The 16564-nt window shown below is 41.4% G+C and overlaps 1 protein-coding gene across 1 annotated transcript in view; it reads right to left on the reverse strand.

The window, feature by feature from the left end:
• Positions 1 to 10: 10 nt before the first annotated feature.
• The window catches only part of LOC102782697 (arf-GAP with coiled-coil, ANK repeat and PH domain-containing protein 3-like), a 64986-nt gene continuing 48432 nt past the window's right edge, over positions 11 to 16564 (reverse strand). Inside the window, exons 11-26 of the mRNA XM_087840649.1 lie at positions 12739 to 12851; positions 12377 to 12428; positions 12068 to 12168; positions 11832 to 11943; positions 11481 to 11713; positions 10196 to 10265; positions 9934 to 10028; positions 9631 to 9851; positions 9447 to 9539; positions 9114 to 9206; positions 8776 to 8999; positions 7575 to 7684; positions 6370 to 6480; positions 5810 to 5874; positions 2716 to 2765; positions 11 to 1103 (exon numbers count right to left, since the gene is read on the reverse strand). Of these exons, the coding sequence (XP_087696775.1) occupies positions 1035 to 1103; positions 2716 to 2765; positions 5810 to 5874; positions 6370 to 6480; positions 7575 to 7684; positions 8776 to 8999; positions 9114 to 9206; positions 9447 to 9539; positions 9631 to 9851; positions 9934 to 10028; positions 10196 to 10265; positions 11481 to 11713; positions 11832 to 11943; positions 12068 to 12168; positions 12377 to 12428; positions 12739 to 12851 (1812 nt within the window). The 3' untranslated portion in view covers positions 11 to 1034. The remainder of the gene's footprint in view (positions 1104 to 2715; positions 2766 to 5809; positions 5875 to 6369; positions 6481 to 7574; positions 7685 to 8775; positions 9000 to 9113; positions 9207 to 9446; positions 9540 to 9630; positions 9852 to 9933; positions 10029 to 10195; positions 10266 to 11480; positions 11714 to 11831; positions 11944 to 12067; positions 12169 to 12376; positions 12429 to 12738; positions 12852 to 16564) is intronic.

Raw genomic sequence — 16564 nt, forward strand, 5'->3', positions numbered from 1 at the left:
CCTTTAATAATTTCAGTAGATTGTTTTTATTTGACTTCTGCCAGTTACAAAACACTTCATCATCATCATTTTATCAGAAATTTCATCACAAATGCTGAACAAATGTTAAAGGATTACTTCACTTAATTTAAAGGTCAAGTTTCATTTACTCATCATAGAGAGCGTCATTAAGCCCGTGGAAATATTTGCATAAGCATTAGCAAACACAGTCAACCCGGATTATTTTATCTGTGTTATTTTTTTATTTTGTTGGTGTGGGTGTGAGACCCACGGTTTGGGAAGCTCAACTGCTTCCTGAGAGAATTTTTCCCCCCCAAAATTACAGTAAATAACAATCATCACCTCTTGCATTGCACTGTTCTCCGGGGATAACTCGGGTCCTGAGAGTCATGAGGACATTCATTGCACATATGACCATCTGTCCAAAAACTGTTGCACATAAAGAAATTGTACTTCCAGTTGGCAGAAATAGGAACACAAAAAACAAGCCAAGGCACTGATTGAACCTCCAGGCTCCCCAGATTCCAATCTGATGATGCATCTACATGATGTCCTATCCAACTCAAGCTCCAGAGGTCCCATTGTTCATGCTCAGACAGGTCCAAGGTTGAGTTTACTTTGTAATGGGGCCCTATGCAATATTAGTTGGACAGGTTGAGAATTGTTTTGTTGTTATATGTCTAAAGGTAATCAAATGTTAATGTCAGCTCTGCTGGATGACTAACATTATCAAAACTGGAGTAAGTCAGCTAAAACATCAGTGCAATAGAACTGTTTGGCTTTGAACAAGTTTATTTACGAGAGAATATTACAACTATTACAAGTCTGCTGTAGTTTTAACTTGTGCCTGCTGGAATTGGACTTTTCTTTTTTCATTCCCAGAGCATTCACTTCCGAGGACCAACGTGTCTTCTAATCGAACGCAGCAGTCTCCTGCCTGATTCCAAAGTGACTGAAGAGAGGTCGGATGAAGTGAGGGGTCAGCAGGGATCACTTTGGCTTCTTACAGCTGCTGAACTGTAAGCTCCTTCTTCTCAACTTTTCGGGCTGGAGAGACGCGAGGAGAGAAAACTCGCGAAAGACATCAGTGTAGGAGATGTCACCTGAAACAGTGGACACTGAAGTCAAGGATCTGTCCCACTGCAGGGCACCATGGAGAATTACCAACCTTCTTTTAGAATATGCAATACACTACTGTGAAAAAATCTTGAGACACCACTCATTTCTTTTTCTTTTGGTAACACTAATCTATGCCTAATACTGTTTCATTGTGAGTTTTTCTATCTAGCAATGCTTTGCCAGTGTGGTCGGGATCATTGTAATCATTAAAAATGAAGCTGTCATCATTACATGGTGGGTCAAAACCTGACAGTATTTTTCTGCGTTCATAATTCATTCAATTTGGACAAGATCCCCAACATCACTGGCTGAAATGTCCAACCATGACAATGCTGTAGACACTCACTGACACCAACTAAAAATATAAAATTTGAATTCATTACTCCTTCAAAAATGTCGCCACTGATTTTTAGTCCAATTCTTGTATATTTGGCGTATGTCATTCTGCTTTACCTGTTTTCCCTTTCCTAAGAATCTAGCCACCCTTGCACTGAGACAATTTCTGATGAGGCTTCAGTCAACAGTAGAGGGATCAAATGAAGGGTCAGGTGCATATCTCAGAGCCTGGGCCAGGTCTATGCTGTATTTCTAATCTGTTTCTTAAGCACATGACTTTCAGATCCTGTTCATCTGTTTTTTTCCAAATCCTTTCTTGTCCCCTTTCCTCAACATTTTAAGCACATGCTGAAAGCCACGTGGACATATGTTAAGTTTTCAGCTAATATTTAGGAATCAACTCATTGGTACAAAAATAATGTTTTATCTACAACAAGTGCTGTTGACCATTTATCAGAAACACGGTGACTAAAAATAACATTTAAAACCGGTTGTTTCGCAAGTTGTTTGTTAAGACGAGCCTGGCACATCCCTGAAGTCAGAAGCATTTTTATACTTGAATGAATCATCATTGTTGATTGGAAATTGTGAGGCACAAAGACTGGAGTAAAGTTCAGTGAAAAAGCAGCTGATAAACTTTGAACTATTGACCACATTTTTTAAAATAACATAAAAGTCTGGCTTATTAGAAGCAAATTAAGAAACAATTGGTGACTCAAGACTTTTGTACAGTACTGTATATAAGCAAGATTATAAGGAAGAAAGATCAGATTGTTTGCTTTGCATACCCACGAAAGAGAAAAGTGCCCACAGCCTCATATTTTTGCATTGCTCCTAAGCCTAGCCCTGTGAATCATGGGACGTACAAGTAAAAAACCTTTATTTCCTCTTAAATGGGATTCCTGGATACTTAATAGCAAGTGTGGAAAGGGAAGTAGTGGTGAGCATCCTGTTCATTCATTCATTTAACTTACCAACTCTCATTGAATGCAGTCAAAATTACAGTTAACTATATAAATACTGTATTGTAGCCGTCTTGGCACATCCTCCTTAAGACAATGTTCCTGTGCCTCATTTATAAGAAAGGGAAAAGACTGGCAGCATTATCACAGCAAATGTTTTCCAAGCTTATCCATAAAAATAGGAGGGGGGAGGGCCACAGAGCAAGAACCTCAAGTTAAAGCGCAACCACCAGAGCAGGAAAAATCATAGTATCACGCTAGTGTGCCACAGCAAGACAGCCCAGGATGCTTCACTCACTCTATCCCGAACATCCTTAGGTTTTACTCTCCTGCTGCTCGGGGTACGTCCTGTGGTAACAGAAGCAATGATATGTCAGTCAGTGGTTATTTCCTCAAGTGGACATGTGTCATTCGTCTTTAGTGTTAAATTGAAGGAATTAGAGAGGACATTTTATTCAGGGATGGTGTGACAACGCTTGTGAGAGCACATACATGTTTTACACACTGGAGACACTGAATTATTCAAGGCACGGTGTTGCTGCTGCGGGCAAGCAGATGAAGCACTGTTTTAATACCCATAAGACTCTGAATGCTTAAGTTATTCTTAAATAGTAGAGTCTGGAGAGATCCACGTGTACACCTCAGTGATATTTCACAACATGAGACTAACTGGTTTATTGCTTTGAATAAGCCAAGTGCTACCAAAAGTTTGTACATCACCAAAGACACACCAGAGTATTCTGTAAAATAGCACTCTCCCAGCATCTGGCTATATCTATGGATTACAACCACTGCCGTATTTATTATTATTCAATAAATTAGAGCAGCTATCATCTGGAAAAAGAATGCTGGGAGAATGTTAGACAGAAAAGATGAGAGAGGGAACAGCAATGAGAATAAGAAGCAGGCAGCTGGGTTAACAGATCCATTTCAGTTTCTCAGTTTTATTGTATGTATTTTGTTTTTCCCCTTAGTGCTTCTAAAGACATGGAAGGGAGTATTCCAAAGATATCCAAATGCCAGTAAACAGAAGAAACCCCGCAAGTAATTCAGAACCGTGTCACAGTTCTACCCGACCGGCTGTTTTTCAAAGACAATGAAAAAACAAACATTAAACAGAATCTGTGACCGAATGCTGAGAGGCAGGAAGTTAGCATTAAGTTAAAATATGCAAGTGTACTATATACAGCATGTTTGCGCCTTTAACCACTCTTAAGCCAATACTACACACAAATGGACACAACATTTAATACTTCCGCGAGGGCGACAGCTCTTAACAGTTTGGTAACAGTAGCTTCACATCACCCCCCGAGACTGGTTCTACTTGCAGTACATTGAACTATTGCATCTATCAGGCAAGTCACATCTTCTGAACATGTGAGCACCAACAGTGTTTCTACCACTCTCACAACTCAGAAAGGATGGTAAGAGTATCCTGTATATACCCAAAACAATTCTTCTTTTTTTCCTTTTTTTAACATGATGTTATACAACAGTGTCAGACACTTTCCCTTTTAAAAAAAAAAAAGTCTTTGGCAGAGGAAAATAAAAGCACAGTATAAAAAAAAAAGAAAGAAAGGAAAAGAAAAGAAGAAAAGTCACCACAGATTCATGTGTGGATGAAACAATGGCACAGAGGTGGAAAAAGGAAGAAACTTCTGACACCAGAGAGGTCATATTGGTACATGCTTTTTTTGACAGGACTGCACTGCACAAAGTGATCAAATTATAGAAAAAATATTCATCATGCTCAAGATGCAAAGAAGGTCAAACTTCCCAAAAATCTAGCAAAACATACAGAGGATATTCTTAGCACTGACGTAGATATGCTAGTCCTGTCACGACACGAGTTTTCAAAAGATTAAATATGCTCCATAATTTCAACATAACACGAATACTTTCCTGTAATATTACCATTGCCAGGAAGCTGAAGAGCTTTTTGTAGTTTCATGTTCTGTAAATGGAAGTGAATAACATGATGCAGTTTTACATTTCTGCATGTTGTCACTGCTCTGAACTATTGGCACAGTTATTGCTCAAACAATGAGTCACTGTCAATTCAGAATTTCCTCAGAGCAATCAGAAGTTCCATTGATATGCTTGCATAACCTAATGAGAAGTGGCACGTTTTACTGCCAAGACAAAAGTACTCTGTAATCTAAGGCCATTTGAACGTTTTCTGACTGCTGTTAATGTAAAATATATCTAAAGACCTCCATCATAAATTCTGAATAAGGATTTTAGATTGAAATGACAATCATTAACAGAAATGCTGATCTAAAACTGCATTCAATAATGCATTGCACTGGTCCTCTGGAAAGATAAATAAAAAAGACATCATTAAAATAGACAATAAATTGACAACAACTTGACTAGACAAGAACAATGTAAAAGCTAAATGATAATTCTGTATATGGGAAAAGTGCACAGTCTTTTTTTTTCCTTTACATATTATTTAACTGTCTCTCAGTATTCTTTAACACATGCACTCTCCTGTTCACTCACTCACTCATGACGACACAAAGTATCTTACAAAGCAGGCGAGGGTCTCTTCCCCACAAGCCCTTCAACATTTTTGTCACAGTTTCACTTCTTCCTTCCCGACCCCCCTTTTTATACACAGTAAAACTATCCTGCCCACCTCCACTGCAGCTTGTCAGTTACTCTTTTTCTTTTAAGTTACTGGAACAAATACCATATTGTTTTACCTCATGCCACAGTACACAGTTTCTAAACTTCTAAATATGCATATTTACATCTCTGATGAAGGAGAGATGGGTACATTGGATGTCACACAGATGGTCTGGATAGATATAAAGTGTACAGGATTAATGCAGCGAGATTCTTCTGAGGTAAGAGCTGTTAGGCAACAAAAATAAAAACACCCACACCCTCATACAGGAGGTCACACCATGTAATGAAGTTAGAGCATAACCCTGTTAGCGAAACACCAAAAAAGCTGATGTCATTTTACTGGCTGTGTTGTGTAACTAGGATTGGTAGTGCCAAGTAATGGCAAGCAGAAACATAGTGGCGAAGCAGGAAGATGGTGAAGGTGACTGGATAGTCAGTAGAGTTAGAAAGGTCCATCACGGGGATGCTCCCTATGACTTGAAGCATCCAATAGTCACTCTGTATTCAGACACCCAGCTTATCAGAAGTTGCCTGCAGGCTTAGATCTAGGGGAAGTAACTGATTTGTGATCAGGGTGTAGGGGCAGCTTTTACATGAATATGTTATTTTCTCAGTCAGGAGGAAGATTTATAAATAGAGCACACGCTTTGCTCCACGGTACAGAAGTGACCACTAGCATTCGTCTATGTTGAGACAGATGAATTCCTGGATGCACTTCCTATACTGCTGCTCAGTGGGACTGCTTGTGGGGTATTGACCTGGTTGACCCAGCGGAGCCGCCTCTGCCTCTCGCATCTCTTCATTCATCCGAGCTAGACGCAACCTGGAGGACAGGAGTGGGAGGGAGCGAGGCAGAACAAAGGGAGATGATAGAAGGTGAGAAAATAAGGTAAGGGTGAGAGAAGGGAGGAAGGTAAGAAAAGAACTGTTATGACTTTGCCACCAATGATGGATACACAAGCTTTCATAATAACATTATAAAGATTTAAACTATTTTTTTAACTGTTTATCCGCAGTGCTTACAAGTGGAAAAACAATCTGGTGCAAGTAATTATTTTAGTCACATGGCTCCTCTTTTCAGGAATAGACACACCTGGCTGTACAAACAAAGATGGGAAGACAAGCAAATTTCTTTACCCTACAGGGTCCCAGTTTTGCTCACTGGTTGACCATATGCTATAAGGCTAAAGTGTAGCAGGATCAATACTACAAAAGGCAAACATACGGTCCACAGAGAGAAAAAATTCAGCTGAGGTTAGTTGCTTGTTCAGCAAAACATGTTCTTCAAGATCAGCTACTATTACACAGAGTGTCTTACAGGGTGACGATGTCTGCATTGGCAGCCTGGACAGCGATGCTTAAAGGATCATGGCCCTGCTCATCCACCTCTGTTTGTGATGCTCCTCTTTTCAGGAATAGACACACCTGGCTGTACAAACAAAGATGGGAAGACAAGCAAATTTCTTTACCCTACAGGGTCCCAGTTTTGCTCACTGGTTGACCATATGCTATAAGGCTAAAGTGTAGCAGCCTGGGTCCCAGTCGCACTTGTGGGCATTTGCTGCACCCCATTCCCTCGTTTCCTGTCCGATTCTTATATTAGACATCACCAAAGGCTCTGAATGGTATCATAGAGTGGATATCCCAATTTTGATCATGTCAAGCACATCATGTTAGGAATATCTCCACCTATTTGCTGTTCAAAACATCTGTTTATTAAGGGTAACCAATGACAAGAAGCTTGGCTTAAAAGAAGAGAAGCTATAACAGCTTGTTTCAGGCAGTACAATAAAGAAGGATTATTTTTAATGCCACCCTAGCAGAGTCAAAAAATAAAATATGGTCCACAATAGCAATAGTGACATGGCAGATTTTGTGGAATGCACACATGATGACTTACTGATGTGGTATTCACTGATTCCTTTCATCATTTGTTTATCTCTGTACTCCATACTTTAGTCTGAACGTATAGGTCCAGTTTAAGCAGTTTCACATGTGAATACTTCAAATACTTTAAAGCGATGAGTTAAGTTTCACGTGGGATTGTAGATTGCAGAGGAAGACGTTTTGTGTGTGTGTGTGTGTGTTTTTTTTTTTGTTTGTTTTTTTACAGTGACACTTCCTGTAGTTTTTCCTGGTTAAAACAACATGGAGTGTCAAAGAATAACAGGATTATCAAACCTGGTTGGGCAGCTTAGTTCTAGGGAAAGATTACATTCAAAACAAAAAGGTACTCACTGCTGTTGGTACATTAATATTAGGTGTACCAACAATGGTTTACACATTCGCCTGGCAAGAGAAAAGGCTGCTGGTTCAATTCTAGCTGGAGACATAAATTCCCTTTGGGACTACGTCTGGCGCAAAACTCAAACACGGGGAGCCACCTGCTGTGGTAACCACTTTGTGGGAAGGGAGCAGCTGAAAGTAGCTTTTACCTAATAATTTCCACATTTCATGACATTACACACAGGCTAGAACACAATGATTATCAGACACAGCTTATTACTTCTATGTCTCTCTTACCCAGTGTGCCCCAAGTCGGTTGCATGGTGCAGTGGGCCTCTGCCTCTCATGTCCCTCTGGTTCACATCGGCCCCATTCTGTAGCAAGAACTCACAAGCTATCAAGGAGCCCTAACAAAGAGACAGATGGAGAATTTTGAGTCTACAGTGTTTATAATGGCAGACGATACATTTACGTGGAGAGTCTCTTGTTTTTTTAATGTAGACAGTCCAGATAAAAAGATTTTCTTTATCCCAACAGAGAAAGTATTGTGTTACAGCAGCAGGATAAAAAAATTACAATAAAAGCACGATCTATAATAAATACACAACATAGTAAAAGTGCCACTGCCGCATAGTGAGGGTCTTATATTGTGAGATTGAAAGTTTGCACTATATATACACACACACCCAAAAGTGATAAAAAACAAAAACAACACAAATAAAAAATAAGTCTAAGGGAGAAGGAGCTGTGCTGCCTCTGTAGTGTGGAGGAGAGCTGATGACTCAAATGCCCTCCAGATTCTGGCCAATAATGTGAATCAACTCTCCACCCATGATGTTAATGGGCCTAGTTACAATTTTTCTTTCCTCCGGAAGTCAAACACCATTTCTTTTGTCTTGCTAACATTGAGAAGGAGGAGGTGATTTCTAACTACTGCAGTGTCAGAAAGCTCCTGCATGTGGCATGTTTCACTGTTGTACTAGAAACCTGCGGGGAACAAAGTAAACAGGAATGGAGACAGGACTGTCCCCTGTGATGCCTGAGTATTACTAACCACCACACCAGCTGTGCAAACTGAAGCCACTCTGACAGAACAGTAGAAGTGGTGACACCCATTCTGAGCAGCTTCTCACTTAGAAGTGGTTGGATGGTATTAAAGATGTGGAGGGAACCCCCCCCCAAAACCCCACAATTCTCTCATAATGCCAATAGTACAATCCATACCATCCAGGTGGGAGAGACATGCAGCAGCATGTAGATATCCACCCTAAACAGAAACTGGCTTAAAAGGGTGGAGAGCATGTGTCACCTGCAAGCAAAGCTGGCAAGAACCAGTTTCTCCACCACCTTCATGACATTTAACATCAAGGGCACTGGTCTGAAGTCACTTAACAATTAAACAGATAAACTAAATTTAATAAATGAAATTATTCATTTACATCCACATCACTTTATCCAAACCAAAACACCCACACATGTTTATCACAGAGTGTCTCACCCCTATCACAGCCTGAATGAGTGGCGTTTTCCCCTCCTCTTCCTCGCAAGCGGCGTGTACGTCAGCACCGTGTGCCAAAGCCTCCGCCATGAGCGGCAAGTTGTGGAGTCGGGAGGATCGGTATAGGAGCGCGCCAGGGTGGAGTTCTCTTGGGTCTTCAGGGTCTGAGGATACTTCCTGTTCAATTTCTACCTCACCACTGGAGGACTCCTCTGATTCCTCTTCTGTGTGTGAATAATTTAACATGAGAATGAGCGACAATATAAGTACATGTAACACAATTTAATTTAAATTGTAGCTACTTACACTGGTGGCACACAGCCCACAAGCACACGTACCTTCCTCTGTTACACTGTCCACCACTGAGCCAAAGGCCAGGACGTCTGTGCTCCCGTCAGTACTTCCTCCCAGGCCGCTGTCGCTACTGAGACCTGCAGGGCCAAGCATTGCCAAGCCACGGACACGTTAATCATTACTTAGCACAAACTGCATTACATAAAGACACGTTATCGGTTGGATTGCTCAGGAAATCACAAATATGTGGAAAACTGCTATAAGAACTTCAGTTTGAGTTATTTTGTTTCACTGTGGAGCCTTTACCTAAAATCTTCTCTAATGTCTACAATAACAACGCACTGTATCTGTATCAACACATTGTGTAGTGGACTTACTGCGAGGACCAGAGCCAGTGTCAAAGTAGGAAAATAATGAGTCCAACTCATCTGGACAGAACAGTGAGTCCCGGCGAAACTTTGCTGCAGCTGCTGCAGGAGAATAAAAGATCAGAACAAGAGCTCAGTCTGGGCTTCACAGTGTGTTTGGTTCTATCACCACATCACAAGTCCCCACACTGACCTGCTGAGAGGTTTGCCGGCGAGGCGCTGCCGGGTTCATATCGGTGATATTTCCTACGAGCCTTGTTGGGTGCCCGAACAGAGCTGCTGTGTCGCTGGCATTTCTTCACTGTCCAAGGGCGGGACTTCCTTTCACCTTGCACGAGCGCTTCGCTGCCACTCATCTTCTTCAGGAAGCGTTTCTCCACGTATTTAGATTTGATCCAGGCCTCTTTCTCCTGTCTGGAGGTAAATGACCATAAGAAAGAAGGTAAAAGGTATCTTTAGAGTCTTGGAAAAATTACTCTGCTGGATAGAAACTGACCTTGAACTGGAGGGGCCTGGTTTTTTTGCTCCGAGTTCTTCACAGGATCCCTCATAAATCTGGTTGATCACAGTATTCCCCAATTCACACATCAGCTAAATATAAGATGAGAGAGACAACACAGAAAGTGAACATTTTTTTTAAAAGGGCTAATTAAAATTGCATTAGCAATGAACTAAAGGAATAAGACATGTAACTCTGCTGGGGGGGAAAACATGGCAGAGAGAAGATGAGCTGTAGGCAAAGCGTTAAGAAGGCGCACCTTAAGTAATTCTGGCTCCCACGAGTCTAACGTCAGTGAACGCACTTTAGAGAAATGGACCCCTAAACTCCTGAAAGAAACAAGAAAAAGAGAGTTTAAAAATAGTTTTTATCCAACCGGAAGATCTTAGCACAATCTTACTTTTGCTACTTTTATTTAAACTGCCTGGGGCGGCAGATGTCTGAAGCTATGCTCATAAGACCCTGGAGTAAAAACAGTATTGTCTTATTACTTAAAATATACACAAATGTGACAAATCCAGTATGAAAAACCATAGATTTGTGCTTTTTTTCTTATTAATATTACATATACATTTATTTAATTTTAATTCTAGTGCAGCCAGCCTTTTTATGGATACAGTTTTGACTGATAAGCCTACATGATGGAAAGTTTGACATATCAAAAAAGAACTGATACACTTGTGTGAACGTGAATGTAACGGAATGCTTGAATGCAGATGATTAAACAGGCATGTGTTAAAAACAAGAAGAAGCAGGGCAAATGTCAGTCACACAGATATGTGACGTAATGTTCTCTTTTCTGGAAAGGAACATCTTTTTTTTGTAAATAGCCTTACTAAACTAGGACAGTTTCATTTTAAAGGTTAGGCAATCAGGAAAAACTCACCAGAGACAACAGAGAAAACAAACTGACAAAGCAGGTTTAAAGTCCAGTTTGTTTGCCTGGTTTGTTCACTGCAGGCATTCAGTTTGATTTGACCACGTATGCATGTGGTATGATTGTCACCCATGCCCAACGCTTCCTCAATAACAAGTTAAGTAATCAAATAAATATGTGAGCAGAAGTGTGTCACCACTTCTACAATGTAGTCACAAACTAGAAAAAAGTTATGAATGTAATGCTCTGCATAAGGTTATTGAGGGCTGTGTGAATGCAACCTAGCAGGGGAATGAGGATGGGGTCAATCTGTCATGACTATCATGGGTTTTGGTCTTGTTTTGATGACTATCATTTAGATTGTGTTAGTATACTTCTGAGCTCCTAATTTCTTTTTAGACCTTCATTATATGTTTGAATTTCTGTTTACTTATAGCCTTAGTCTCATCTATGTTCTTTGTCATGCTGTCTGTGTATTCAGCTTGTTTGCTTGCGTGAGCTCCCCTTTGTGGCTTCACCTGTTGGAAGTCAGCCAAAATAAATGGCTCACTTCTTGTTAATTTTGACTGCCTCCTACATCACGTATTTCGGGGTCTTTAAAAGATTTACAGTCCACAGGGTCTGTGTGATTGTTGCACAATAACTGCAGCCCTTAGTGTACAGTCACCTGTGGATCCCTGAGCACTCAATGCAGAGCAGCACTCCCAGGTTGATAGAGGCCCAGCAGGGAGCCGTTTGGCCACAGTCACTGCACAGCTCATTGCCTGGCAGGCTCTGCACTCGCTGGAGGAGGCTCTCTCCTCCTCCCCGAACTCCCTTATCAGCCCTCTCTCCTCTCTCTCTGGGTTCACTGGCGGAGTCAATGCTGCTGGTGGAGGGTGAGGCAGTCCGGTCCAATCGCTGTGAAGATGGAGTTACAAGTTAGCGATGGAGACTTGATAAAATTTAAGGAAAAATAAAGGCTTGCATTACAGGATTGTGTAAGTGTTATTGTATGTGGTTATGTGTTTGTTTTCACCTCGATGTAATAGTTGTCGGTGATGTCCTTGTAAGCAGAAGCGATGCTTGCCTGGACGGCCTGGATCCATGCCTGCCTCAGCTTCTCGGACTCAGCCTGCAGCATGCAGCTCCTAAAGGTTTAGAAAAACTAGTTATAAACATCTTGATCTGTTTAATATTTTAGCTAAAGTCTGTCCCAATCTGAAAAAAAAAGAAAAAGTTGAGCTTATTCTGGAGTGAAATACACACACTTACTTAGTGGGTGAAACCACCTCAAAGCAGAACCGCCTCTCATTATCTTCGCATGGTTTGACTGAGCACAACCTCAAATCCTCAACAACCACTGTCAAAGAATCCTGCCATTGAAAAAGGGGAGTGCCAAAAAAAACAAAGCTTAGTGACAGGATCGACAGGAAAGACAAGACATTGGTTGACCTGCTATTATACAAATGGTGGCAAATAGAATTCAGAACTCTAAACTGTGTAGGTTAGCTAGAGTGGTGACAAAATCTTAGCATAAGGACCCCAAAACGGTAGATTTACATTTACAAAATTAGACTGTACCTTGAGTTTCTTTTGGTAGACCAGCTGGCTGTTTTGTATAGAAAACCACCGCCTGGAGGGGGTTGAAGGTATGAAATCAGACTGTTAGAGTGACAGAGATAGGCTGACTCAAATGCTGAAGTCTACTTTCAGTACTGAACCAATGGAATGAAATCAACTAACTTAGTAGAGCTCAACAAAGCACATTCCTTCTTTAGTTATTCTACATAGAAATCTGAGAGCTCACAGGCAATAAAGTTGGAAAGATGAGCTTTTTACCCCCATTTTGTCACATTAGTGTATTTTCCATATGAACAGGTTATGGCTGATTTGTAAGCTAACCTCGATTCTATTTTGTTATATATCGTAACTTTCCAGTTTACCTATTCCAGGTCTTGAATGCATTGCTGGCCCTCTTAAAGAGGTAGCCCTCCATAACCACACCATTGGGTGCATCCACATTGAATTCCAGCTTAGGGTCATCATAGGAAAAATCCTGCGAAGAGAACATATGAAGTAATTATTTGTGTGAAACAATCAGTGTAAAGTCCACAACAAATGTCTGCGTAACCTTATCGGGGGCTCATACAATAGCTGTGCCTCCTCAATAATCAGTGTCCTCTCTACAACACGATTAGTTTACATTTAAAGATTGTGTCAGGATTTCTTGACCATTCAGCTAAACCTTTTGTACCTATTTGTATATCTAAGATTAGCCAAGAAGGGTCTCTAAAGTCAGATGCCACCTGGTCAGCGAAGTGAAGAACAAAAGCACACAGATTGTGAAATGAGAGCTGAGGCTCAGGTTTGCTTATCTTAGGTGACACTTTGATCTGAGGGAGTACTAAACATATGGGACACTAGTAGGCACACAAACTTTCTACTCAGGGAAACCCTGTAATTTTCCACTTTCCTTTAGCTTTGTTAAAAGCATAAAAGCCTTTTCACTGATTCCTTGCCACAAAGTCACCTCCCATTCATTGAAACGAACGGATTCAGACATAAGATAAGTAGGTGAACTGCCATGTGACACGGAGGTACTATAATAACACAAAATTCTTCAGAAACAATTATTCCAAAACATGCAGGCCCTAGAAAGCAAAAACATGATGTGACGCGGTACAACAACTTGGTTCTCCGCCAGCCAAACACCTGGAGGCGTTTCCAAGTGATTCAAGAGCCACTTATGCGCAACATTTGCTGGAGAGCAGTAGGCTAGTTGTAGGCTCTCCAACTGGGCGCTTTACAGAAAAAAAAGACAGAAGAACATTTGGAGGAACACCCGTGTTGGCATTTCCCTTAACTCCAGTTTTCCCTCATGCAGCTAATTGTTGCATTTTAAACTTTTAAACCTGTTGTCTGTTCACCAATGGAAAAGGGAACACAGCGTACAAGAGTCGAACAGAAGCTCTCATCAAAACTTCAGGTTAAATAAATAAAAGCTCACCAGCGTGTAGCTCAGCATGCCAAGTATCTTCATCTTTATCACACTGACATCCAGCAGCATTACGATGTCAACAGGAAAATAAAAGCTTAAATTCATAAATAAATGACGATAAAGGAGACAAATGTGCTCCTCACGCGAGTCCAGACACACACTGTCAAAGAGGAACAGCGACACGCTCGTGCCGCTCCTTCGGCCGCGTGGACCCGGCGCGGGCGCACATTAGCATACAGCTGTCACCGTGTCCTCGCGCCCCGCGGGGGTGACCCCTGCAGCGCCTGCTGAAGATCAAACTTTTCATTTTCCTGCTGCATGTGAGGCCCTAAACGTAGCCATACCTCATCCCCGCCCCACCCGCGATTTAAGGCTGCCCTTTCACCCCCGCCCGAGCGTCTTCTGTGGGAGTCAGCTTTCCATCTGTCTGCAGCTCTAAAACTTTTTCCTGCTTAATCAAGCTAACATTATTGCTCCCCAAACACCAGCCCGGAGCACCCTCTTCCCACCTTAAATCAGCCGGGACCGCGCAAGAATGCAGCGACTAGCCCAAAGGCGCTGGAGGCTGCATAGCGCCACTGAGCCAAACTGCCCAATTAAGTCACTGTGAGCCCCGCAGCTGAATTCTACTGATTCGCTTCAATTATAAGTTACACTAATTGATACAATTTAGTAATGAAAAACTTAAACACACATAAGCTTCTGCTGCTGGGGGCTTCCCATGATGCACTTGGTCACTCTGTCTTTTCACTACTGCATTTAATCATTAGCAATTCTTAAACTCTGACTCTCCAGTAGTTTGCCTTTTGTGCTGCCTCCCTCTGTGCTCTTCTCTTTCCTCTCACACCCAACCAGTCCCTGCTCCTGTGGTTCCATCGGTGATTTCTTCCTGCTAAAAGGGAGCTTTTCCTTCCCAAGGTCGCCAAGTACTTGCTCATGGGGAATGTGTGATTGTTCTTTCTAATATTTTAGGGTTTTTACCTTACAGTATAAACTGAATTGAATCACTGATAAGTTATTGCAGTGCAAGCTCAGTTTTATTATTACATTCACAGTAGTTTTATTATCTGATTCACAGTAGTTTAGTGATTCTGTAGCAATTGTGGCACCCAGCATGACTTAGGAGGACACTGAGCCCATGGGCCTGTGCTGGTCAGACTTTGTACGGTACTCCACGTGTCTCTTTGAAGACTAAAAAGAGCTCATTCATCAGCTTTTGCATTTAGTTTTAAATCATAAAACAACAGGAAATGTGCTGAGGATAATGGGTAATATGCAAGGACGTAGCGCACAAGTAGCCCAAAGACGCAGTGAGCTGCATAATGGCACTGAGTCAAACAGTGGGCCCAAAACATATCAGTGAGGCTGTATGAGACATGTTGAACCAGTTCCATAATATACATATGTATATGTATATTACAAATACAAGTATTTGCATATAGTGAATTCCAGGTAATGCCCTCTAATAAGGCACCCACTGGAGCAGAACGGCACCTGTCTAACAACAATTCCTACAAAGAAGTCTTTACAAAAAAAGATTTTAAAGGTGCCAAGCCTGAGCAGTCGCTATACAAACTGAAGATGTGCAATAACAATAACAACACAGCTCTTTTTTCCCCCTAAAAGCACTTTTTGTTTGGAAGCACTGCAGCTGTCACAAGTCTAAGCTGTTATGAGTCAAAAGGAAGCCCTTAATTCTAACACACAGAATAATTCGTAGCTTTATACAAATATTTATGTCCCCTCCTGTCTTACAACCTTCAATTAGCCAGGACTGTTCAAGAATGCAGTGCACAAGTAGCCTAAAGGAACAGGAGGCTGCATAACAAAAGAGACCCTGAACATGCAATTTTGGCAACATACCAGTAAGGCTATGTAAGACATGTTGAAACATTTCCATACATTTGGAGGTATTGGAGGTAAACTGCATGTGATAATTTGCATATAGTGAATAACATTCCAGGCAATCATCTTCATTTTAATGTAATAACCCATCACACCACGGACACGCAACGCACACTGAGCTGAAACAACACCTCAGGGACACCTCGGCAGTTGTCACCAGTCAACAGAAAACTATTACGAAAAAATACCTCATCCTAATACGCTGCAAGCAAACATGCGTGTAATCAAAGCAATACAAATGGATATAGTTTGGGCAATTTATTGATAAAGGCGGTTAAGGAAATGTTTAGTATTAACACCCTAGTTTTTTTCTGGTGTATTTGCATTTGCTTGATTTAAAAATGTTGTGCAGTTAAAAGTGGTGACAATGAAGGAGGAGAGAGTTGAGGCCCTGGTTCCCCAGGGAGCCACAATGATGTTCTGCACACACACAAAAAAGAGCTGCTGTGAAAGAAAGGCGCGAGGGAGCGTGTGATCTGTGCAGGAGGACGGGCTGAGATGGGGAGGGAGCCGCCGGGGCAATCAAAGAAGCGCGAGGTAAAGAAGAAGAACCCACTGTGTAAGTATGCAATGGCTAAAATGGTTTCTCAGTCATCACCTGATTACTGTTTCTGCTTCATCCTAATGCCAACAATGCCCCTTTCAGATAACCCCACACTAATATATTTATCTGTGCTCATCCCTTATTAACTTCTCTGCAAATAAAGCAGGCGGGCTTAACTACTTCCATGAATCGGTCTTATTTTTACCCTGAGTGCTGAAGTTACTCTTAATAAAGAATGCATTGCATCTATAATTCACAGCTTCTGCCGTCTCATAGCGCCCCTTCCCACACTACTACATTTGCATATGGAAGGAATATCAGA

The sequence above is a fragment of the Neolamprologus brichardi genome, chromosome 5, assembly GCF_056152115.1.
Source record: "Neolamprologus brichardi isolate AB-2024 chromosome 5, ASM5615211v1, whole genome shotgun sequence".
In the NCBI taxonomy this organism is placed as follows: Eukaryota; Metazoa; Chordata; class Actinopteri; order Cichliformes; family Cichlidae; genus Neolamprologus; species Neolamprologus brichardi.